Genomic DNA, 25,760 nt, shown 5'->3' with positions numbered 1-25,760 from the left:
AACATCTTTGACAATCAAAGCATGATTGCAACAATCTACATTTTGTGTTATTATTGTTCGAAACTGGTATCAAAACATGGAAGTGTAGCTCTTCTCCTCTGAATGCTAGTGCTCCTACAGCAGGAATACAAATTATGTATTCCTTCCAAATACAAAATCTGGCAAGACACCAACACACTGCAGGTATTGTTTTTATTGTCATTAAATCGTGTTTATGTCCTTTTTGAGTTGAGCTGTTTATAAAACATTAAATTAAAGCAAACTCTTTGTCCAGTGATGGGAATAAACTGAAAATGATCTGTTTGGGTACACCTTTTAATGACAAAATATTATATTCATCTGAATAATCACAATTATTTTTGAATTAACTATGAGCAAACTGCGATTAATCGCAAATTTATATTGTTATATTTAATTGTTTGACAGCCCTAATATATGGGGATGTCCTGATCAACATATTTGGCCTCCGATCCGATTTTTGGCCTAAGATCCGACCAAATTTCGAGTCTTGATCCGATACATTGACAATAAATTATAAAACTATAAAGGCTAGCGAGAAGGCTATGGCTACTGGTCAAACGTATAACGATGCTTCGATCAAATAAACTGCTGTTGACTAATTTTCATGGTTGATTCTGTTGACTAAGGACCTGATCGACTAAGGTCCAAATACCATTCGCTAAACTGTGTGTGCAAACAATAAAAGTGTGTGTACTATTAGTGTGTTACTTGTGTGATCTACTAAGACTGTGTACAATTGACAACTTGTGCGGACCGCCCTAAATAAATGACATGTTTGCATGTTCTACTGGCTGTGGCCATGGAGACACATATTTACTCCACATTCATGTTGTTATGCTGGCCAACCTGTGTGCAATGTTGTTGAACTAGCACCACATATCTATAATCTGTAGCAGCCTTTCTGCAACATAAAGTTAAAGTTAAAGTTAAAGTACCAATGATTGTCACACACAGACTAGGTGTGGTGAAATGTGTCCTCTGCATTTGACCCATCCCCTTGATCACCCCCTGGGAGGTGAGGGGAGCAGTGGACAGCAGCGGTGCCGCGCCCGAGAATCATTTTGGTGATTTAACCCCCAATTCCAACCCTTGATGCTGAGTGCCAAGCAGGGAGGTAATGGGTCCCATTTTTTTAGTCTTTGGTATGACTCGGCCGGGGTTTGAACTCAGAACCTACCGATCTCAGGGCGGATACTAGGCCACTGAGTAGGAATCACAATCAAGACAACATTAATTAGTTTTAGCTGCAGGGAGGCAGTGGACTATCACAACAGCAGCTCATTCATGTGTCTGGAAAGATCCAAATGCAACAAAATGCATATTGTACGATTTTTTTTTCAAATAAAAGATAATATGATACTACATTTCCTAAACGAAAAAGCGATTAGAAAGCTTTGCACCAAAAAAATGTATTACATGTACATGCGCCGGCTTTAACACCCCGAACATTTAAGGTGCAAGTGGTTGCAAAATGTACCTACAACAGTATTATTAAAAAAATATATACATTAGAAAAGAAGACAGGTGGAAACAGACAACTGAGTCCTGCGAGGTTCGGAGACAAAAGAAGCTGCTTTCCCCAAGCTTGGCACCTGACAGCCAATGACGAGTCAAGACTGAAACAGGAAACTGTGACAGTATGAGGTCAGAGCGTGTTTTTGCTTGGCTCTGTTGCCTTGTCGACTGGGAAGTTTACAACGACCCCCTTACCCAAAGGGAGAGACAGAGTGGCAGGTGTCCTATAACTGGACTCGTCATACTGACCGCATTTCCAACCGACACTGACATAATCCTACAAAAGGAACAACGCTGTGGAGGAGAGACCCCCTGCTGCTGAGTGAATCGAATTGATGAAAATAGTAACAGTGACGGTGGATCAAAAGTGAAGTGTTCATTAATTGCACACATGAAAGTGTAGAACAAACAGCACACTGACCTCGTCCCTTATGAATAATTCACATTATTCCTCATAATAAATAACAGTGTTTGCAGTCATGTGAAACAATTAGGAAACCTTAGGATTGCTATGTTTTTCAACCAATCCTGCTAGAATCTTATAAACACATTCTTGTCAGTCTCCTTAAGGTGTGTACCAAATTTTGTGGCGATTCGACCAAACACCCTGAAGTTACAGTGGGTGTTTTTTAGAGCACATTAAGCTGCGTGAGATATTTTCAGTAACTCGGACTTATCAAGTAAAACTTGCAGCCCCATGTGGTGTTTTGTTCAGAAAAATAACACCGCTAGAAATGGAACAGGGGTGCTTGTTTGCCAACATTCCACCCTTTTGTGTACGGTTACCTTACACAAAAATAAACACAAGATGTTTAGAGAAATGTATCTCAGAATGTGGTCCTCTGACCAGGGTTGAGAGTCATTTCAATTTGCACAATTCTGGCTCTAAACGATTCTTGATATCCGATTTTTTTAAGAGGAATGGTGAAAATTTTACTGTGCATTTCTCACGGGGAAAATTTTGACAAGTACATAAATATCGGTCCTTTGAATTTGAATATAAATGTTTGGAAGTTTATTTTACAGTTTTACTTTATTTGTGAAAACCTCATAAAAAAACATTTACACGCATCCTGGTGTTTGTGTTCGAGATAAGGATGTTCCGATCAGGGTTTTATGCTGCCGATTCCGATTTGATCACATGTATTAACTGTAATTGTTTGTATTTATTTATGGTGAGTGCTATTTACATTGTAACAATAACAACACAATATATAAACTACTTCTTTATTTTATTTTGTTAAACCAATTGTTTGAGCAAAACAAAGTCCCTCGTGTTGCCGTGACTGCAGGATGCAGAGGTAGCAGGCAACGTGCAGGTGAGATGGTACCTTCATTAGGAACAACAGGCAAAAGCTACACAGTGTTGCAGGAACTCAGGAATAATACCTTGTAGTCAGTGTTCAAGAGTAACTCTGTTTTACTACGTGCCTTGAACTAGTCTTTTGTTTCTGCATGTTTTTGCTCTCTAAATAAATAAGTAAATTGTACGATCTGTACACCGCCTGTCCTCCTGTGTCCAGGACATAATTGCCTGACTTTTCAAACATTGACAAAAACAACAATAACAAAAAGAGCTTTAGAGAAAATAAAAAATATTATATAATTACTCTGGTATCTATCACATACTGATACCACGCTTGGTATCAACATCAATCTGTCTTCCAATTACGTGTGCTTAGCTAAACAGCAACAGAACAGCCCAACAGTTGTTGTTTTATTATTATCTCTTCAGACTGTTAAAAACAACAATAATACAAACTGCATGCTTACTTTCTTATGTACTGTAGTTCCATTTAGCTGTGTTAAACTTTATGAAGCACATGTGTTGTTACAAGCTAGTTTAGCAACTAGCTTAGCGGTTAGCTTGGTGATTAACTTTCCTGCTCCTGCTTGTTCTTACTGTTTACATGTTTAGCCTCGTCCTTCAGTACTCCAGTGATGATAATACTTGTAAGAAATGTAGTTTCTTTGACGCTATGGAACATTATTGACTTAGCAAATGCGGTCTTTGTAGAAAGTTAGCTGTCTCGCCTCTGTGGAAGTTCTTTTTGGTCGGTGTCGAAAATAGGAACCGACATTAAAAATCATGGACGGTTCCAGGAGAATCGGAATGTAAGAACGCTTTATGCCCAACTCTACATCTGACTCTTTTTTCATGTTAAGTCATCCTTTTTGTGAAAAAAGGTTAAGAACTATTGCAAAAAAGCAGTGGTTCTCAAACATTTTTCACCAAGTACCACCCCAGAAAAAACTTGTCTCTCCAAGTACCACCATAATTGACCAAAATTAATTATGAGGCCTAAGTATTCATTAAAAAACAAGGTAAACCCTTTATTTAACAAGTATATTTGATATTTTTGGCTATTGTAACGGTACACACAGTTTGAACAGTAACACTGTGTTTAAATATAGGAAAATAAAACACTGTACTTTAATCAGGTGATTATTTGTCGTACCACTAGATGGAGCCCGCGTACTACTAGTGGTACACATACCACCTGCAATAGAGCTTTGAAATCCAATATGTGTTCTGCAATGTAAAAACAGGGCAAGGAGTATGATTGCAGACTTACGGAGGGAGTGCCACTCATCCTGTCTTATTGTCTTGGTGATGTTGTACGAGAGGTTCTTGGGTATTGTGGCTGAGGAGTAGTGGTACTTGATGTAGGAGCATCTTGCAATGGAACCTGCAGAGGAAAAAAACTGGTTAGAATGTTGACCATTGGTTTAAAAGTTCATCATTACTTGGTGATACAACACAGCATTATTGCAACTTTTTTGTGTGATATTTGGTGTGGTTCCGTTTCCATTTCTATTACACAAGGTATTGAATCATTGATGGGGTGATTATATGACACCGAATTGTGAATGTCCTCATGCATTAGCAATTGCACTGTGGGCTTTGGCTATGTGCATTATCTTGCAATGATGCTTATCAAGTTATTTATAACTGATGGGAAAAACCCTCACATTTTCTATATGGCCAAGCCGCATGTGCTCATGCACAAGTGAGTGGGCTGGGTCTGCACCAGGGAAGTGTAACCCCCCCCTCGACTTCAGGCATCAAATTGCCTCGTGTGAATGCGTAATTAATCGCCCTGCAATTGTCCAGGGTGTAGCTTTTCTCGAAAGTCGAATGGACCTGAAAGGATATCCAGCATATAAATGGGATGGATTGTGCGGCCACATTGACTCACAGGTTGTTGCATAAGCGCCACACTGACGACCAGTGTTGGGACTAACACGTTACAAAGTAACGCGTTACTGTAACGCCGTTAGTTTCGGCGGTAACTAGTAATCTAACGCGTTATTTTTTATATTCAGTAACTCAGTTACCGTTACTACATGATGCGTTACTGCGTTATTTTACGTTACTTTTTATGTAGTATAAAGTGTGTTTTATCGGAGCGCTGCTGTGTCATCGTTCTGATTCTTCTTGTGTCACAAGCCGGAGAAGAGAGAGAGACATGCGCTCTGTGTGTGCGTGGGGAGGGAGGAGAGGGAGGAGAGGGGAGGGGGGGCGTGTCTGATCATGGCGGAGCCAGAAGTCGAGTTCGCTAACATGGAGATATTTTCACTACTTTTCTTTTGTCGAGCACAAAAAAAATAACATTTTAGTTAAATGTAAATTGTGTTTTGGATCAATGATCCCATCTACTGCCCAAAACAGCAATTCAAATCTGCTGAAACAAGCCATAAGCAACATGCTTCGACGAAGCTAGTAAAGAGAGACAGAGACTCCAATGCCACTTCACCTCCACCACCACCATTTAAGGATTAACTCTGCCTTTGCTCATCATTCAGCGTTGAAAGTACACACACTCTGTCAATCAATGTTCCCTCTAATTGTTCATGTGTGTGAGCAAAGGCAAAAAGTCCCTGAGCATTCAGTGGAGCCCATGTGAGCAACATCACACGTGCACACTGTGGCTATACCAGCAGCACACCTGTCCCAAACCTGACTAAATAACAAGTTCAATCTCCATCCATCCATCCATTTTCTACCGCTTGTCCCTTTCGGGGTCGCTGGAGCCTATCTCAGCTGCATTCGGGCGGAAGGCTGGGTACACCCTGGACAAGTCCCCACCCATCGCAGGGCCAACACAGATAGACAGACAACATTCTCTTATTATTATAATCAAATGACAGCAGTCATTTCAATTTCTAATATAAGTGTTTAGGCCCACTTACAATAACAATAACAAAAAATGTTGTTTTTCATGAACTGTGTACTTGTATTGTTTGTCTGGGTGGAGGTCCTGCTTTGGAAATAGTTTGTACCCCTTTCAGACATTGCATTTAATTCCCATTAAAACATTCACATGTTGCACAATGAGATGTAAGCAGGGGATCATGTGTACATTCCTGCAACTTCCTGTTTGTAAAAAATATATTTTTTTATTAGTATGTATTTAATATATTAACAGCATTTAATGATTAATATTTATAAATTAAGGTTCCTAATAAATGACACTAGAATAGGCACACATTTGATTGGTAAATCATGGAGTAACGACCTGTAATTACACTTTATGTGTGGTGTTGGAGTTGTCCGACTTTTTGTGTGGCTGTAAATGCATCACTGGCTAAGTGCCATATGTGTTGGCACAAGTGAGAAAGAGCGAGCGGCTGCTGTTGATATAACAGTGATGTGTTTATGGCCGACAATAAAGAGTTTTGCTCAGTAAAGTGATGGATGGAATTCATGTCCTCAAAGCGTCTCGACAGACGTATTATTATATTTGAACAATGATGACAAAAATGGTTTTCTCTGTCGTGTCCGTGTCGTGTCGAAAATTGTTATGCGCTTATTTTTTTATTTGATTTTGTGCGTGGCATAGATTTGTCGTGCGCAGAGGATGCTTGAGCAGTGCGCAATTGCACAGGCGCGCACCTTAGAGGGAACGTTGCTGTCAATTCTCTTATATACTCTTTCATTTTAGACTTCTAGAGTGTTTGATTATCACATCACTCTAAATGTATAGACTATAAAGTTCACAAACATAAAGAGGGATCCTAGTGGGCCAGGCCAATCTTTCCTTATCTCTAAACTAAAACTGGGGAAATGTGTAGAGTGTTCTGGGCTTCAGACATGATTTTATTTCAGAATTTCTTGAGGAAAAAATGCCTGGTTAGGCTTTGTGTATATAGTGTGTGCCTTTCTTGCTTTACAGCTATGCTGTTATTATGCTGTTTGTTACTTATGTATGTTATGTTGCAGCTATTTAAAATAGTTTTGTCAATTTGTTCTGGCCAGAAACAAATTGGCCTTTGTAACATATCTTTGTCTTTGTGTGTTGTATGTAAATAAATAAATGATAAATGGGTTGTACTTGTATAGCGCTTTTCTACCTTCTAATTCCTAATGTAGACCACATTGCTTAGCAGAGTTCAGTGATACAAATGTATGTCAAGTTGATCAACAGATTGTATTATTCTCCAGTGCAATAACAGTACTGAAATGAAGGCTAAAAGTGCATTAATTGGAGCTTTTAAAAAAAAGAAGAAAAAAAGAAGTAACTAAATAGTTACTTTTCACAGTAACGCATTACTTTTTGGTGTAAGTAACTGAGTTAGTAACTGAGTTACTTTTGAAATGAAGTAACTAGTAACTATAACTAGTTACTGTTTTTCAGTAATCAACCCAACACTGCTGACGACACAAAGCAGGACTTAAAGGAACGATGTGATACAAATGCTACCTTCTATACAGCCGTGATTCAGTTCCGATGCAATGTGTGCCGTTATTGACGAAATAGGCAAAGACTCTTTTCTGACATTGCTGAAGGATTACTTGAAACATTCTGTCTGAACTGAACATTTAGAACTCCAACCCAATGGCATAATGTGCTCTTTTAAGGCTAATATCTTGGGATGTTCCGATCAGGGTTTTTAATGCGGACTATTCCAATAACGGTCATCCATAAGTGAGATTGGTCGATACCAGTACCGATCACATGTACAGTATTTATGTATGCTCCTCCTGTGTCCAGGGAAATATTCCCAGAGTTTAACATTAACAAAGACAACAACAAAAATTGTGAATGATTGGCAAAATTCCCCAAAAACCTGCAGTTCCCCTTTAAGCGCAAGACATATGACTAAGGTGGTGAAGCTGTATTTTCATTTACACTTTGAATTTTATTGACAGTTAAGTTAACACATTCATTAAAAAGTATGCATATTTATTTTAGCACAACATAGTTGTATGTAAAATTATGTATTTGAGTCCCTTCTTATGCAGTACATTTGGTTAGTGCTTATTTTTCTCCTCAGCTCGACCTAAGCCTAAGGTGAAATAATAATCATGGTTTGCTATCATTTGACAAGGTTGTAAACTGCAAGTGGGTTAGATATAATTATTCAATACAATGAACATCCAGTGTAAAATTAGTTCAGTGTTAATATTTGAGTGGGTCCCGGACCCCTCTGTAATGGAAAAGTTGAGCCAAGAGTTCAAAAAGGTTAAGAACTGCTGAGTTAATGCATCAGGTTTGACAGATCTGAACTAAAAGGTATAATTACATTACTACAGTCCTTTACTGCTATATTTATATAATACTTTTTCAACTTTATTTATTCTGATTATAATTTCGTACAACAAATTAAAGGCAAAAATCACAAAATCCTTCAATGATGTATCAGTGTCAGTATACAGGCTCTATATTTACTTAGTTAGTAGAAGATCGATACTTAAAGTTGCAGTATCGCCCAACTCAAGGACACACTAAATGTTTATTCCTTGGAAGAGCTTCTTGTTTTGGACATCTTACAGCATGTCCGCCCTAATTATCTCTTGCAAGGCTGCCAGGCTTAGTGAACACTATATTATTGCAGTCCCGGGAGATTTTGAACGGCACAAACAGAGATCATCAGGATATCCATCCCCCAACCGAGCCTCTATTCCGACGTCCTGCAGCCATCCATGCACATACTCTGGCACAAACCCAGGAGATCACGACAGCTGATAACGATAATTAGCCTTTCACGACCATCTTCCCTGCAGTCGGGACCCATTCTCTTTCATTTCATTTCAGATTTTGATTATGATAAAAATGGGAATTCTAAAACTGCTACCTACTGCAACATTTTCTTTTTCAGAAAATTCAGTTCCTACTAGCGTATGCCTGTCAATATGGATTCCCATTAAGATTTTAGCACTTGATTCCCAATAGAGCATTTTTGCTTAACAACTATGGCAAAAATGCTTGTACCAGGATCAAAAAACATATTGATTTATCAGTCATTGTCATACGCGACAAAACACATGCTTGTCTCGAGGCCAGCGCAAATCATTGTCGACAATGTCAGAACTCCTGGCGTTTGAAGGCAAGCCGTGATCTTACTCTGTGTGATCCTGACGGCTTTCGACGATGCGCTGATGTCTCGTTGTAGAAAAAGACAGACGGATCTAAGGAGCTGGCGGCCAGTAGAGTTATGGAGCTCAAATGGATTTTCCTGACGTTCAAGGAAACCCCAAAGCGCTGGAGGGAATTCAAATGTGCCAATAAACTCAACTGCTTGGAACACAGCTCACCTAAGAACTCTCACATAGATGGTTAGTCATTGAAAGAAGATAATATCATTGATATTCACTTATATTATTGGATTTTAAAGAATTATTTATGTAGTGCTCGTTTAGCTCTTAGGGAATCAATGTTGCTCTTGTGGAGCCCCTATGGGTTGTGCTACACATACTTTAGAAGACATGCTGCTATTCACCTAATACAAGTTGCAGTGGAATTTTTTTTGGCATGACCCCAGGATGTAGAGACAACAGGCAACATATACTGTATGTAAGATGATTACTTTATTAGGAACAGCAGGCAGAATTAACACAGATAATGCAGGAACTCTGGGATAATGCCTTGTTTCAGTGTGCATGAGTTACTGTGTTAACACATGCCTTGCACTAGTCTTTTGTTTCCAATGTTTTTTGCTGTCTAAGTCAGTTCAGTTCAGTTCAGTTTCAGTTTATTTCAAACATGCATATGATACAATGTAATGCATCACACAATTCCAGTTATTTCATTACAGCATGTCCGAAAAGGAGTAGGCTGAAGCAGAGCTTATTTAATCCTACCCCTTTTCATACCATGGCAATTTTATTCAATTTCCTTGTTCTCTGTAGCAGAACAGTGAACAAATAAATACGTTTAAACAATGATATACCATAGTAAGCAAACAAATATTAAATACATAAATAATATTTTTCTCAATAAAAAATAAAAAAGGGGGAAAAAAAGGTGTTCAAGATGTTCATCATAATTCTTGTTCTGTGTACTTTGTGAACACTCGTAGTTTGAACAGTCTCTTAAACTGAATCATATTGGTGCTTTGTTTGATTTCTTTGGTTAATCCATTCCATAATTTAATTCCACATACTGATATGCTAAAGGTTTTAAGTGAGTACAAGCAAAAACATTTTTTAATCTAGATTTTCCTCTAAGGTTATATTTCTCCTCTTTTGTTGAGAATAATTGTTGTACGTTCTTGGGTAGCAGGTTACAGTTAGCTTTGTACATACTTTTAGCGGTTTGCAAATGCACCGATTCATTGAATTTCATTAATTGTGATTAAATAAATAAAGGGTTTGTATGTTCTCTATAGTCAATTTAATTATTTGACTTGCACACCGCAGCCGACACGTGCCTTCATGACTAACTGTACACAATACCTAAACAAAATATAAAACTACAAAAACTCCTTCAAATCCTTTGGGTTTTGCATTAAAATTCCACCTGCATATTCCCTGGGTTTGTAAACATCAACAAAAATAAACAACAAAAAAGATTTTGAGAAAATGAAAATATCATGTACTGATACTACACAACTTGTATCATTGATATATGTTTATTGTATTGGATTTTTAAGCATTGTTTATGTAAGTGTAAATGGTGCACATTCAGCTCTTAGGGAATCAATATTGCTCTTGTAGAGTCCCTATGGCTTGTGCTACAAATACTTCAGAGCAAGACATGCTACCATTCACATAATAAAAGTTATAGTGGATTTTTGGGTTGACTGTTTTGGGGTTGAGTGCATTGAGCCTAAAGTCAATGTGACGATTCCAATAGATGTTTCATGTTAAATATCGTGTCTTGTGTATTGTGGAATAAAAATACAAGCACAGGCACACAGTAGGGGTGTATGTTTTGACCAAATGTCCCCTTTTTTGGCTCGGCTTACACATACTTGTTTCTGGTTCTGCTATAATTTTAAAGCAGAGCAACTCAAATATCATGGCGGGCATAAAGGTGTCAAGGGTGGCCATGAAAGGCAGTGTTACGTTTTTTTCATGCTTGAACATTACACAAGCCTCCAGCTAGATGGCAGCAGTGCTCAAACTAATAAACAGTGTGACGTTTATGTGTGGCGTTGTTGGTCTGGGACCGCAGGATGCAGAGACAGGAGACACAATCGCAGGTAATGAACATTAAAAAAAACAAGTGCAGCTAGGGAGTGCACACGACAACTAACAGGGAAGAAGCACAAAAGGGAAAAACATGAGGCAATTGAAGCAATCAAGTCAAGCAATGATCCTAAATGATCCTGATTGGCAACTAGGGACAGGGACCAGAGTAGGAATTAAACAGAAAATAAAACAAATAAACAAAATAAGAGCTCTGGAAAGGAAACAATAAAAAATACAGGAAACAAGTAACTGCCACGTGAGATCATCACCACATATCAGATAAAATATACATATTCATATACATGGCCATAATATATTCTAATTACCATATTAATGGTAATTAGAATATATTATTTCCTGAAGTCGGATAAAATATTGATTTAGAGTAAGCGCTAGACAAGAACTAGCATGACACACTTGCATTAATATATAAATATTATCAGGTTATCAATAGTATTATTTCCATTTGTAAACGGAAGTTTAAATTCCCGAGTTCTTTGTGGGACGTTTCAACTGTAACACCTGGTCGAGGTCGAGTTTCCTACTCTGAAAGTCGAAGAGCCCGCAGCATCCCCAGTCTTTCAAAGATGGCTGCTCTGTGTGTAAACAAAAGAGCAACAAGAACAGATATTTGTCCAGAAGTTATTTATATTGGAACAAGGCATTGCAAGAATAGCTTTCGTGGAACCGGCCATCTTGATGTCCGACTCCGTAGCCGGATCGCTCATGACTCGGCTGTGACATCATTCCGAGCTCTGACTTCAAACCAGTGGTATCATGGTGTTGTATCAAATTCTGTAAAAGCCTATCACATCTTAATTCAGGCAAATTCTTTGTGAATGTATATTAAAATGACCATGTGTATTGTCTTGCATATCGCAGTACTGGTTATGGATAGTGTGCAATGTGCAAAATTTAAAAACGCAGAATATATGTGAAGAAAAAAAACAACCTTTAAACCTGTTTATGTTGACGCCCCTCAGACTGATTGATTGACGTCGACATAAGCATTTGCCGGCATAACTAAAATCAAAACTAGCCAGTTCTTGTACTTTGATTTATTTTTAAGCTTACTTTGCACTAAACAGGAAGTCATTGTGTGGTGCATGTGCATGTTGGAAATGCTGTGTAACGAGACAGTAGTTGTGGTTGTCGTTTCAACAATGAATGTTTGTGCGCGCCCACGGGCGTTCCCCTCCGCGCGGCTGCAGGCTATCTGAAATCCACACACCTGACACTGATGAGGACTACACTCCCTTCATAAGCCAGTGTGTCCTGCGTTCCAGTGCCAGAACATAGCTACCTGTCTCAGTACTGTAAGCCTCCACGCCGCTAGCTCTCTCCCTATGTGCATTCGCTCTCTCTGTGTTTCCCCTCCTCTGTGTTTCCCCTCCTCTGTGCTCATCGTCTTGTGTCCTGTGTCGTCATCCCGCAGCGTTTCCCCATTTCCTGGTTTCAAGTTGTGTGTCTCGTCTCCCCAAATTCCCTCTGGCTCCCTGGCTGCCTTCCCGGATCTCGACCTTTCGCCTGAACACGGACCTCCAAGCTTGCCTTGCCCTCCCTGACCTTCCGCATCTCGCTCAACACGCACCTTCAACAACTCCCGGTGACACTCAGTTAAACACAACACATAGTCACACCATACTTATTTGGATTAATTACACTAATTACACACTCCACTTCCTTGTGTTTAATAAACACGTCTGATACTATGGACACCCTTGTCTCAGTGCGGTCTCCTTCTCCATATGACTGTCATAATGAAGTTGACAATACGACAATACATGTCAATATAAACAGACCGACTTTTCATAAAGATGTCCTCTTTGGGTCTCAAATTTCACTTTTTACGAACAAGAAGAACACGGTGAAGAAAGACCTGATTAGCTGGTAGACATAAGCGGGACTGACTTAAACAGCTTCCTGTACAGTATAAATTATAAGACTAAATTCAAAGTTGCTCTGGCACTGAAACGTTGGTGTACAGTGTTGTGAGGTCAGTGTTGTATATTCAGCCTGTCTGTTTGACAGTGATGAATGGGTAAGCATAAAGTTTGAAGATGGGCTGAGGTATTCTCCTTGTCCATAAAACAATAACTCGTCTTAGACAGCAAATGTAGCTCAGCAGGTTTCAGAAGTACAGGTAAATAAAACAGGTCCAGTCTGCTCCCCAAAAGACAACAATGAAATGTGCTGTACAGAGCATTGGAGCAGAACTAATTAAACCAAACATTTCTTTAACTCCTTCATGAAGAAATGTTATGATGCATTTTTTGTTTCTCCCATGACAGTTTTCAGAAATCACCACAAGGCTAGCCAAGTGCGACATCACATCGTCCCTTTCGGAGGAGATTCGAGCTGGCCTTTTCCGGCTCCAACCCCCTTAACAAGTGTCAAAAATCAAAGATACATGAAGAGATACAACGTGAAAAGAAGCTCCAGAAACATCTGACAAGCAATTGGCCTGGGAGTAGAAATCCAATATGTGATTTTGGTATTGATTAGGCAATTTGCTGGAACATTCAGTGCTTAGTGATCCCACTTATTCTTCTCAGGGTTATCTGGACAGCAGCCAGTCCTTGAATTTAGTGGCAGGTGTGGGACTACAAAGAGGTCATCAGTTAATCACACATACGCAGGTATATCAACTCGACCACCATGTCTTTGGTTAAAGGTCCAAGAAACAGCCGGAGAGAACCAAACACATCTTGACGTACTCACACTTGAGAATTCGAAGCGGGTTTGGCCTGATTTACTGAGATCCAAATCCCACGCGCTAAACAGCGTGTGCAATCTTTAAAATAGTGTGTACTATTAGGGCAGGGGTCAGCAACCCAAAATGTTGAAAGAGCCATATTGGACCAAAAAAAAAAAGAAAAATCGGTCTGGAGCCACAAAATGTTAAAAGCCTTATATAAGTGATATAATGAAGTTACACGCATGATATAAGTGTCTATATTAGCTACATTAGCCTACTATCAAAATGACTATGTGTCGTAGGCTGACACAACTCTTCGTTGACATAATTGTTGAAATGTAATATTTATTGTACTCTTTTTACAACATTGGAAAACATTAGTAAAATGGAGGCTTCTCAGAGGGTGAGATAACTCCTCTAAATTACTGGCTTAGAATGGCCTAAGGCAGTGGTTCTCAACCTTTTTTCAGTGATTTACCCCCTGTGAACATTTTTTTAATTCAAGTACCCCCTAATCAGAGCAAAGCATTTTTGGTTGAAAAAAAGAGATAAAGAAGTAAAATACAGCACTATGTCATAAGTTTCTGATTTATTAAATTGTATAACAGTGCAAAATATTGCTCATTTGTAGTGGTCTTTCTTGAACTATTTGAAAAAAAAGATATAAAAATAACTAAAAACTTGTTGAAAAATAAACAAGTGAGTCAATTATAAATAATGATTTCTACACATAGAAGAAATCATCAACTTAAAGTGCCCTCTTTGGGGATTGTAATGGAGATCCATCTGGATTCATGAACTTGATTCTAAACATTTATTTTGTTGAAGTATTATTCAATAAAAATATTTATAAAGGATTTTTGAATTGTTGCTATTTTTAGAATATTTTTTAAAAAATCTCACGTACCCCTTGGCATACCTTCAAGTACCCCCAGGGGTACGCGTACCCCCATTTGAGAACCACTGGCCTAAGGTATAAATGTGTGTGTCCAAGTTAAAGGAAATGGCGGGCTGTCTCCTTCCAATAGATTAATAACAATCTATGCAAGCTGGGTTACGAAATCAGAAATTCAGGCACTATTACATAATGTGTCATGAGACTTGCAAATATAAATTAAATACACAGAGGACATTTGTAAAGGAAATTAAATGAGCTCAAATATACCTAAGAGTGAGGCATAATGATGCCATATGTACATAAAGCTAGCCTAAATAGCATGTTAGCATCAACTAGCTTGCAGTCACGCATTGACCAAATATGCTTGATAAGGACTTCACACAAGTCAATAACATCAACAAAACTCACCTTTGTGCATTCACACACAGCATTAAACGTTTGGTGGACAAAATGAGACAAAAGAGTGGCATAAAACACGTCTTTCTGTGGCAGCGTCGGAGAAAGTTGTACATGTAAACAAACTACGGTGAGTTCACAGACCACCAAAAGTAGTAGGACAAAACGGTGCTCGCCAAATACTCTCATCAGATAATCATGTTTGATATAAACAGGGGGATTTCTAACAATTAGGGAGGTTTGTGTCATGTTTGTCCTCCAACAGAAACCCTATTAAACAAAAATATATTTTTTCCTCTATATTTTTCTATTTTCATAAATGTTTTAAAAAGCTCCAGGGAGCCACTAGGGCGGCGCTAAAGGGCCGCAGGTTGCAAACCCCGTATTAGGGGATGTGTTGCGTATGATCTACTAACAGTGTGTGTAAAATTTAAAAGTACAGACCGCCTTATTTAAATGACAATTTTGTGTGTACGATACAGGGCATCAACATTTACTGCACATTCATGTTTTCATGCTCCTACCTGTGACGTTTGCTATGTTTTCAAACATGCAGGAGACATCTACCACTTTTTATGGGCATTTTAGACAGTCCAAAGTGCATCTACAACAGGACCCACATTTGTTTTTCCCTTTTTTTTTTTTTTTAACAAGGTGTGCTCATGGAAGAGAAGCTGCTCTTACTGAGCTCAAGACGAATAAAAATGCATACTTCAAAAAGTTTTTTTCATATCCAAGTTATTAATATATATTCGATGTGAAAAAACAAACACATTTTAACAAACGCATCAATTTGTTTTAATCAGCCCCTTATGTCACCCAGCATGCAACAAAAAATGAAAAAAGTATGTAGCTGAATAGACAACATGTTTAATATTTCCTTTTCTTTCTGAGGTACCATGCAAATATGTTGACACACACACGTATGACGGAGGACTCTATGTCAATCATCTGTCTTTGCAGCGGTGGCACTGACCCTGCAGCCGTGTGTGGAACTCAGTTTGCACGAACATGTTAGACATGCTAAATGATAAATAAATGATAAATGGGTTGTACTTGTGCAGCGCTTTTCTACCTTCAAGGTACTCAAAGCACTTTGACACTACTTCCACATTTACCCATTCACACACACATTCACACACTGATGGAGGGAGCTGCCATGCAAGGCGCTAACCAGCACCCATCAGGAGCAAGGGTGAAGTGTCTTGCTCAGGACACAACGGACATGACGAGGTTGGTACTAGGTGGGGATTGAACCAGGGACCCTTGGGCCGCGCACGGCCATTCTTCCACTGCGCCACGCCGTCCCTAAAATAAAATGCTAAATAGTGCTCGCAAAACGGTGATGAGTGTTGATGAATCACATTGCGCGTGCTAAATAATAAAAAATTAACAAACACAAATAATATAAAAAATTATTCTTAAATTGGAAATACTAAATGTTGAAAGTATATCAAACAAACCTTTAATGAAGTGGTCACTACAAACTTGGGCATTATTTGGCTCTGCTCCCTTGTACTGGAGTGGGTGCCACTTTTCGCGACATTTTTCGTAAAACATTGTACTCTTCTGCCCTTCTTGATTATCTCTCGAGGAACTCTATAGAAACTTTTATTCTCTTCACAATTTAAAAACGGTTCGTACAGCCGAAAACAACGCAAGCGTAGGACATTTTTCTTTGAGAAAGGCTAAGTGGCGCCTAATACCCATTAAGAAAAGAGCTAGCTTGACCACCAAACATATTCGACGATGACGTCATGTACATCCAAGGAATAAGACGCCTATAAAAATGAATCAACATTAAGGGCTTGATTTACTAAAGTTTTGCGTGTATTAAAACACATGCAAAGATTACAACACACACAAAGCTGATCTACTAAACGTGTGCAAAGTGTATTATGTTTGTTAAGTGATCAGAATAAGTCGTGCAATCCATTTTGCGTCTCTATCTTCATTAATATGCAAAATATATGCTGATCATCAAAACGGCCACGATACTGGGAGGAGAAAATGCAAATATTATTATTTAGCACAGGCAATTTTATTTATAAACACTCATCACAGTTTTGTGGGCACTTTTTTTGCATTTTATTTAGCACGATGCAGAAGGGTGTCCAGTGTGTGTGTGTGTGTGTGTGTGTGTGTGTGTTTGTGTGTGTGTCCATTTTAAGCTGAGCCATTTAAAGAAAATTAACATATTTAGCAAAAAAACTAATTGTCCCGTCCCATGTTGGTAGTATAAAAACTTGAATGATCTGTCTTAGAGATTTTCTAGAGATAAAATAGACTTCTAGCAGTGATTTATCGCGATTCATTACGAGTTAACTGAACAAATGTGATTAATCCCGATTGAATATTTTAATCATTTGGCAGGCCTAGTTAAAATTTTAATTTAGATCTCTCATTAGAGAAATGAGTAACTACATTAACTTAAAAGTGTTATTGGGTTAATTTTTGTTTTATTTCCGGTCCAGCGCTCTGATCTTTGTATCCACTTCCTGTTTTCCTTCCATTTGCTTGCACTTCTTTAAGCTGAACGCTGGTTTCTTCACGTGTTTGTGATTGGAAATCAGGTTGTTCCTTATGTCAACCCTGTCCTCTGGACCTGGCTGGATCACTGTGCATTTTGCTATGTACCTCACCTCAACGTGCCATAGCTTTCCCTATGCTTCTTGCGCACTTCCCTGCTATATTTCTATATATGTTTTTGTCATCAAATACAATTTTACCTGCACTTTGCCTGCCGTCATTGCTTCCTGGGGTCCAAACCAACATTACCTAAGCCAGATCGTGACATGTGTCTCATAATGGTCACATTTGCCCTCCCCAGTGACAAACCACACCAGATCACTGGCAACAAGATTAGTTTTTAACATCTAATAATGATCATATCAGTTATGTAACTCCAAAATGAGATCAAAAGCCCCAATTGGATGTTAATTCTGTCCTGAAATGAGCATTAGTGCAATGCATGTAAAACCCTTCTGGACAAAAGAATGGGAAATGGGAATCATGTAATTCCATGCTTGTGATACATTCAATATCCTGCTGCATCAATCACTATGTCCTCCCCCTGACTCGAAGCTGTTCACACGTTTAATTTCCTCCTTTCCAAGGGAGGTTGACATTCATCTGTACTGCTTGTGGACTACATACCGCACCTTTTTTATTTATTTTGCACCGGAAGACACATTACAGTTCCCAAGATTAAACCTTTTCGCCAAGAAGCACACCTGCGACGGGTGCATAACGCTTCGGCTCTGTCCAAATGGATTTCTAACTCAAGTAATTTTTGCAAAACTGCCCTTCAGCCTTTCGCAAACATTTCAGAGACAGACACTATTTCCCCTCTCATACTGCATGTACCTAAAGCGATTGTACTATAGTGACTGGACGCATGTGTGTTTGTGCATGGCTGTCTATAGATAAAAGATATGCACTGCATACTGAAAATATGAGGCTTCTAGACCAGTGGTCACCAACCTTTTCGAGCCCAAGATCCCTGGATAGAGACAGAACTTTCCTCCAGAAGGTCTTATCTTTGTCCATGTGATGTCAGATGAAACAAAATTGAGCTGTTTGGCCAGAATACCCAGCAATATGTTTGGAGGAGAAAAGGTGAGGCCTTTAATCCCAGGAACACCATACCAACCGTCAAGCACGGCGGTGGTAGTATTATGCTCTGAGCCTGTTTTGCTGCCAATGGAACTGGTGCTTTACAGAGAGTAAATGGGACAATGAAAAAGGAGGATTACCTCCAAATTCTTCAGGACAACCTAAAATCATCAGCCCGGAGGTTGGGTCTTGGGCGCAGTTGTGTGTTCCAACAGGACAATGACCCCAAACACACATCAAAAGTGGAAAAGGAATGGCTAAATCAGGCTAGAATTAAGGTTTTAGAATGGCCTTCCCAAAGTCCTGACTTAAACAATGCTAAAGAAACAAGTCCATGTCAGAAAACCAACAAATTTAGCTGAACTGCACCAATTTTGTCAAGAGGAGTGGTCAAAAATTCAACCAGAAGCTTGCCAGAAGCTTGTGGATGGCAACCAAAAGCGCCTTATTGCAGTGAAACTTGCCAAGGAACATGTAAGCAAATACTACCATTGCTGTATGTATACTTTTGACCCAGCAGATTTGGTCACATTTTCAGTAGACCCATAATAAATTCATAAAAGAACCAAACTTCATGAATGTTTTTTGTGACCAACAAGTATGTGCTCCAATCACTCTATCACAAAAAAAATAAGAGCTGTAGAAATTTTTGGAAACTCAAGACAGCCATGACATTATGATCTTTATAAGTGTATGCAAACTTTTGACCATGACTGTGTGTGTGTGTGTGTGTGTGTGTGTGTGTGTGTGTGTGTGTGTGTGTGTGTGTGTGTGTGTGTGTGTGTGTGTGTGTGTGTGTGTGTGTGTGTATATATATATCATTTTGTAATATATATTTAATTTTGTAATGTGCCTCGGGCCACAGATAGCCCCTGTGCCGCATGTTGGACATCCCTGCTGTCGAAGTTAACTGTTTATGGCCACTATAGTCTTAATACTGTAGTATATGTGTTAATCCTACGTCACATTTGGCAAACGAGTCACATGGTTGTCCTACGTTAGTGCCGGAAATATTAAAGTCAGCTGTTCACCTGGCAGGTTTTTCTCTTGTGATAAAGGGGGGACTAATGTATTTTATTTTCTTTAGCTGCTGCCTTGTTTTATCATATATTACTGCCTTTGCACATGTCAATGTTTATTTCTGTATATATAAATCAACACAAAATCCTTACTTTGGAGCAATGTTCACAGAGACTGTTTGATGTTGGGCGCTAGAAAATGTCTGATTTGTGGCAACAGTCAGCCTTAATGCATTGTTGCAGCTCAATGATTTTTGAGCACGTCATGCCATGCGCATTTGCGAGACGAGCGGGTGAAGAGTGCCGCTGTGTATTCATTTTTAATATTTTCGCGATCGACTGGTAAGATCCCAAAGATTGAGATCAACCGGTTGGCGATCCCTGTTCTAGACAGTTCTCTTTAACTTCTGTATAGAATAGAATATAATTAATTATTCTTATTGACAAGCAACTGTAATAGATTGTGAATGAGACCGTAGTATGTGCACTAGGCAATGAGAGAAAACATTTATGTCCGCTAGAAGTGAATTGGTTCTTGCTATGCACATGTGGATCAGGACGAAGAGTGGTTGTCTTTTAAACAGAGGGTTCCCGTTTCAAGTCCCGCTTACTCCAAACTGGTCACTACCGCTGTGTCCTGGGCTAAACACGTCACCCACTTTGCCTCCAACCCACTTTGATGCTTCACTAACTAAGATGCTGACTCCGACCAAGGATAAGCAATATGGTCTAAAATCTATATTGGGATCTACATTGCAGCATGCTGCGACAATATAAATATAATGTAAATATGCTGGCAAATATACTGCAAAAGAAGGGACTCATAAAAACTGTTGAAAAATAAACTCACATACAAATTGTCAGGAAGTGTTGGTGACGAACCCCAAGATGCAGAGATGGTTGCAGGAAAACATGATTTTAATGTCCAAAAGAAATGCAGGAAAACAGGAATCAGGAACCAGGAACACCGGAATCAAGGAGAACCGGAGACAGCAAACAGGAAAGAAGATACGAGGGTCCAGGAGACAGCAAACAGCTAACAATCCTCAAGCACTGACTGGAGGGGCGAGGCAGGTGTAAATAGTGGCCTGATTGGCAATTGCCACCAGGTGTGCCAGTCTGCCAATCAGGGACAGGTGAGGGAAACGAGCGCTCAGGGAGATGTGCAGGAAATAGAACCAAAATAAGAGCGCTGACAGGAAATAAAACACAAACAGAGAAAAACTTGAACATAACCAAACTATCAGTGACAAGCCTAACACACATAGGCAGTGCTAAATAAATATATTTTAAGTAAATTAATAATAGATATTGACATACAGTACCGTATTTTTCGGACTATAAGTCGCAGTTTTTTTCATAGTTTGGCCGGGGGTGCGACTTATACTCAGGAGCGACTTATGTGTGAAATTATTAACACATTACCGTAAAATATCAAATAATATTATTTAGCTCATTCACGTAAGAGACTAGACGTATAAGATTTTATAGGATTTAGCAATTAGGAGTGACAGATTGTTTGGTAAATGTATAGCATGTTCTATATGTTATAGTTATTTGAATGACTCTTACCATAATATGTTACGTTAACATACCAGGCACGTTCTCAGTTGGTTATTTATGCCTCATATAACGTACACTTATTCAGCCTGTTGTTCACTATTCTTTATTTATTTTAAATTGCCTTTCATATGTCTATTCTTGGTGTTGGGTTTTATCAAATAAATTTCCCCCAAAAATGTGACTTATACTCCAGTGCGACTTATATATGTTTTTTTCCTTCTTTATTATGCATTTTCGGCAGGTGCGACTTATACTCCGGTGCGACATATACTCCGAAAATACGGTATATTTTTACTAAATAAACAGGCGATAGAATTTAAAGTGCAAATAAAACTACAACATCTTTAGTCATAATTTTTGCGCTTAGGAAACTTCTCTATAGCTTTTGCTCCATACTTCTATTATTTGGTTGATATTGTAGTTACTGCCCCACGTGGTAGAAAAGTGTATTGTAAATGAGCACCGTACCGACCACAGCAGAGCAACATATATTTTTTGGCGGCCCTCTCGAGGCCGATAATGGCCCAACAATGGGCTCCTACCCTATGGTTAAGAAACAGTACCGTATATTATTTATATCATATATCGTTTAGATCAGTGCTACGCATACCACTAGTGGTACCTGGGCTCCATCTAGTGGTATGCCAAATAATCACTTGATTAAAGTACAGTGCTTTATTTTCCTATATTCATACACAGTGTAACTGTTCAAACTGTGTGTAATGTTTCAGTGGCCAACATTATTAAATATATTTGTTGAATAAAACCTCTGCCTTGTTTTTAATTAATACTTATGCATACTATGCTTTTTTTTGTGTGTTGGTCACTATGGTGGTACTTGGGGAGCCAAGTGTTTTCTTAGGTGGCACTTGGTGAAAAAAGTTTGAGAACCACTAATTTATAATCATGTAACACTAACTCACACTTTTTTCGCCGCTTTCGAGCTGAATTAAACTCAGAGATGAATTTCACTCTATATTTACTTTATGGTAAAAAAAGTACAATTCTTCTTAATGGAAACTTGTACATTTGAACCTCCGTAAGTGGACCCCACTTAATTTGAAAAGTTGATTGCCTCACCCTAGTCCTAAAAACACACGGTACATGCAACATACACATTTAACTGCTTTTTTCAAGATACAACGTAAGACCTAAAAGGTTGTTCTTTCTTAATGATGACATGTGTTGTAATATCGTTATCTTCATTGTTGTCATTCAGGAGCATGAAACAACAACAGCAAAATAACTGCAGTAGGTAAGGTATTTTTGCCTCATTCCTGTGAGAATCCTGCGTGTGAGTGAAGCATTAGGGAGTGGAATTATTTAGGCCACTGCAGTGACCACTGGTTGGCATCTGTGAGCATATAATACTGTATCATCTCTTTTTCTGTCGGACTCATCAAGTCGGTAGTGCATTCTTCACTCACGCTTTAAGTGGGGGATGATGCAAAAAACTAACCCAGACCCACTGTACTGTCTAGTAACTCAGCAAAAAACATGCACATGCACAATGGATTCCTTTTCAGTCTTAAGTAGGCTTCAAAATAAAAGCATGGCAGTGTTAATCTGGATTCTACCACAGAATCTAAGAAAATGCATCAATTCATCAATTCACCTCATGTTTTTAGCTGAGGTCAACAGAAAGTTTGCAAGCTATGGCAGATTTTGGTTATATCGACAACCACTTATGTTGACGCCAGTCATCCTGTCCTAGGGGTGTCGATTAAAAAGGATCCACTGTGGTGTAGTTCAGTTCAGTTGCAGTTTATTTCGAACATGAATACGATACAATCTAATGCATCACACAATTCCAATTGTTTCATTCCAGCACGTCCGAAAAGGAGTATGAAGAAGCACAGATTATTTACCGGTAATCCTACCACTTTTTATATCATAGAAATTGTATCCAATTTCCTTGTTCTCTGTAACAGAACAGTGAACAAATAAATAATAAATAAATAATATACCATAGTAAGCATACAAATATTAAATACATAAATAATCTTTGTCTTAATAAAAAAAAAGGAAAAAAGGGTTCAAGCTGTTCATCTTAATTCTTGTTCTGTGTACTTTGTGAACACTTGTAGTTTGAACAGTCTGGTTGTTCACGCCCTTGTTTTGTTTCCATGGTTACCCATTAGTTTCACCTGTTCCACGTTTGGACTCACACACCTGTCACCAATCATGTCACTGTTATTTAAGCCTGTCTTTTTCTGTTGGTCGGCCTGGCGACATTATCTGCTGTTACCCTTGTCACTCATGCGTTGATTCCATGCCATTGTTCCATGATCATTTCCATGCTTGTTCCAAGTAAGTTTTTGTTTATTCATGTCACATTTAGCAGTTCTTTCGTTTCATGTTCTTAGTCTACATTAAGTGTAAGTTTTTGTTTCATAGTCAAGTTTGTACCTCCGCCTTGTGCGCACCTTTGGTTTGTTCTTTTTGTTATAGTAAAAATAAATATGTCCCTACCTTCACGCCATGTCCGCTCCAGCTTTTATTGCATCTCGGGAAAACAAACCCGCCATAGTCCATGTCTTGACACTTAAACTGAATCATTTTGGTGCTTTGTTTGATTTCTTTGGTTAATCCATTCCATAATTTAATTCCACATACTGATATGCTAAAGGTTTTAAGTGAGTACAAGCAAAAACATTTTTTAATCTAGATTTCCCTCTAAGGTTATATTTCTCCTCTTTTTTTGAGAATAATTGTTGTACATTCTTGGGTAGCAGGTTATAGTTTGCTTTGTACACCATTTTAGCTGTTTGCAAATGCACCAAGTCATCGAATTTCAATAATTGTGATTAAATAAATAAAGGGTTTGTATGTTCTCTATATCCAACATTATGTATTATTCTAATTGATCTTTTTTGTAACACAGTTAGTGAATGAAGCGCACATTTGTAGTTGTTTTCCCAGTACTTGTGTAATATTACCAACTAACATAGAAAACGACCAACTAACAGTCGATTGCAATCTTAATTCTGAGCGAGGGGATTCAAAGATCATCCATGGTTAAAATGTTTTGTGGAAATTAAAAAAATGTTTGGCTGTGCTGAGAAGTGGGAACGTGAGCCAGCTGCATTTTCATCCTTGCATCGCGGCAGATGGGAGCCGCTGCTGCAGTTCAAGCCCTGGATGGCCTCATTTTGTTGTGACCCACTTCCACGCAAAAGAAAAAAAAAAAAAAAAAAAGCCCCCCCACAGCGAGACCCATGGGATTAACATGGAAAGCCGGACGGATGCTGTTCTCCCTGCTCGAAGGATGCAAAAGGGCAAATTGGGGCAGCGGGCTTTAGCTTGTGGTAGGGATGGACGAGGATGGGGTGAAAGTGTACCACCCCGTATTCACTAATACCAGCTGTCTTTTATTTATCCCTATAAACATGCCAACACATCTTGTGTGTGTACATGTGTGTGTGTGTGTGTGTGTGTGTGTGTGTGTGTGTGTATGTGTGTGTACTCCAGTATCTGTGAATGGAGCTTATACAGCCCTACACTGCATTTGGCCAATCAACGTTTAATGTCAAAATTAACCGTATGTGTTTTGCATATCAGTTGGCTCAAGATGGTTGAGGCAGTTGAGGTCAAACTTCAAGTGGCTAGGTCCCTACCTGATACATACAGAACTCAATAAAAAAACGTGATCATGAATTATATGACAAAGTTATACAAGAGGGCCTTTCCACAACACTACATTTAAAGCTATGGGTCACTCATTCACCACAAATAGTGGTAGTAGTGGTAGTTTATTTAATACAAATAAAACCAAAAATGTATAATATTAAAAACTAAAATGATCATAATACCTATACTGTACAGCTATAGAAACAAGTACAGGTGAAACTTAAATGATTAGAACTTGTGCAAAAATGAATTCATGTCAGCAATTCAATACCAAATGTGAAACTAACATGTGATATAATCTCATTAAATGCAAAGTAAATGATGTCAAGCCTTTATTTGTTCTAATTTTGATGATCATTGCTTTTCAATTTGAGGTTTCCATAAGCTGTAAGCCATAATCCTCAAATTTGTATCAAAATGAGGCTTGAAATATCTTCAGTTGTATGTTATGGGTTTATATGGTCATATACTGTATTACTGTCACCTTGTAAATATATCGTATTTACCGAACTATAAGACACTCCTTTTTTTGCTACGCTTTGAACCAAGCTGCTTATAAAATGGTGCAGCTGACCTCTGGATTTTTCTTTGCTAACGTACATAATGTTTTGTATTCAACAAATCGCTTTAATAGAACACAGACGGAGACACTGATAAGGTGTGATCTTGTTTGTGCTATGGCGCCATCTTTTGGACGGGTTTGCTCACTGCACATGCTGTGGGTTAAGACTTGACTTCCTCTTTCGTTCCTTGAACCGGAAGTATTCATTCGTAATGTTTCTGCGAGAAATAATTATTCGTTCATCACTCTAAGCAATGTTTATACGTTTTACAAGACAACTAAAACAATTAATACTTACCAAACCGTTCCATGTGTGATGTCTGTAAGAGTGCTTTCATGCATATTTGTACGTGTTATCGTAATGAAATCCAGCTAGCACCGTTAGCAGGAGCAAATATGCTAACATGTCCACAAGTGTCTGTGTT

General features: G+C 38.6%; 1 protein-coding gene across 1 annotated transcript in view; it reads right to left on the bottom strand.

Annotated features, from left to right (window-relative positions):
* Positions 1–25,760, bottom strand: part of tmem178bb (transmembrane protein 178Bb) — a 216,444-nt gene that overhangs the window by 118,147 nt on the left and 72,537 nt on the right. Inside the window, exon 2 of the mRNA XM_061960693.2 lies at positions 4,113–4,226. Within this exon, the coding sequence (XP_061816677.1) occupies positions 4,113–4,226 (114 nt within the window). The remainder of the gene's footprint in view (positions 1–4,112; positions 4,227–25,760) is intronic.

The sequence above is a fragment of the Nerophis lumbriciformis genome, linkage group LG05, assembly GCF_033978685.3.
Source record: "Nerophis lumbriciformis linkage group LG05, RoL_Nlum_v2.1, whole genome shotgun sequence".
In the NCBI taxonomy this organism is placed as follows: Eukaryota; Metazoa; Chordata; class Actinopteri; order Syngnathiformes; family Syngnathidae; genus Nerophis; species Nerophis lumbriciformis.
This window is presented reverse-complemented; position numbering and strand designations above follow the sequence as displayed.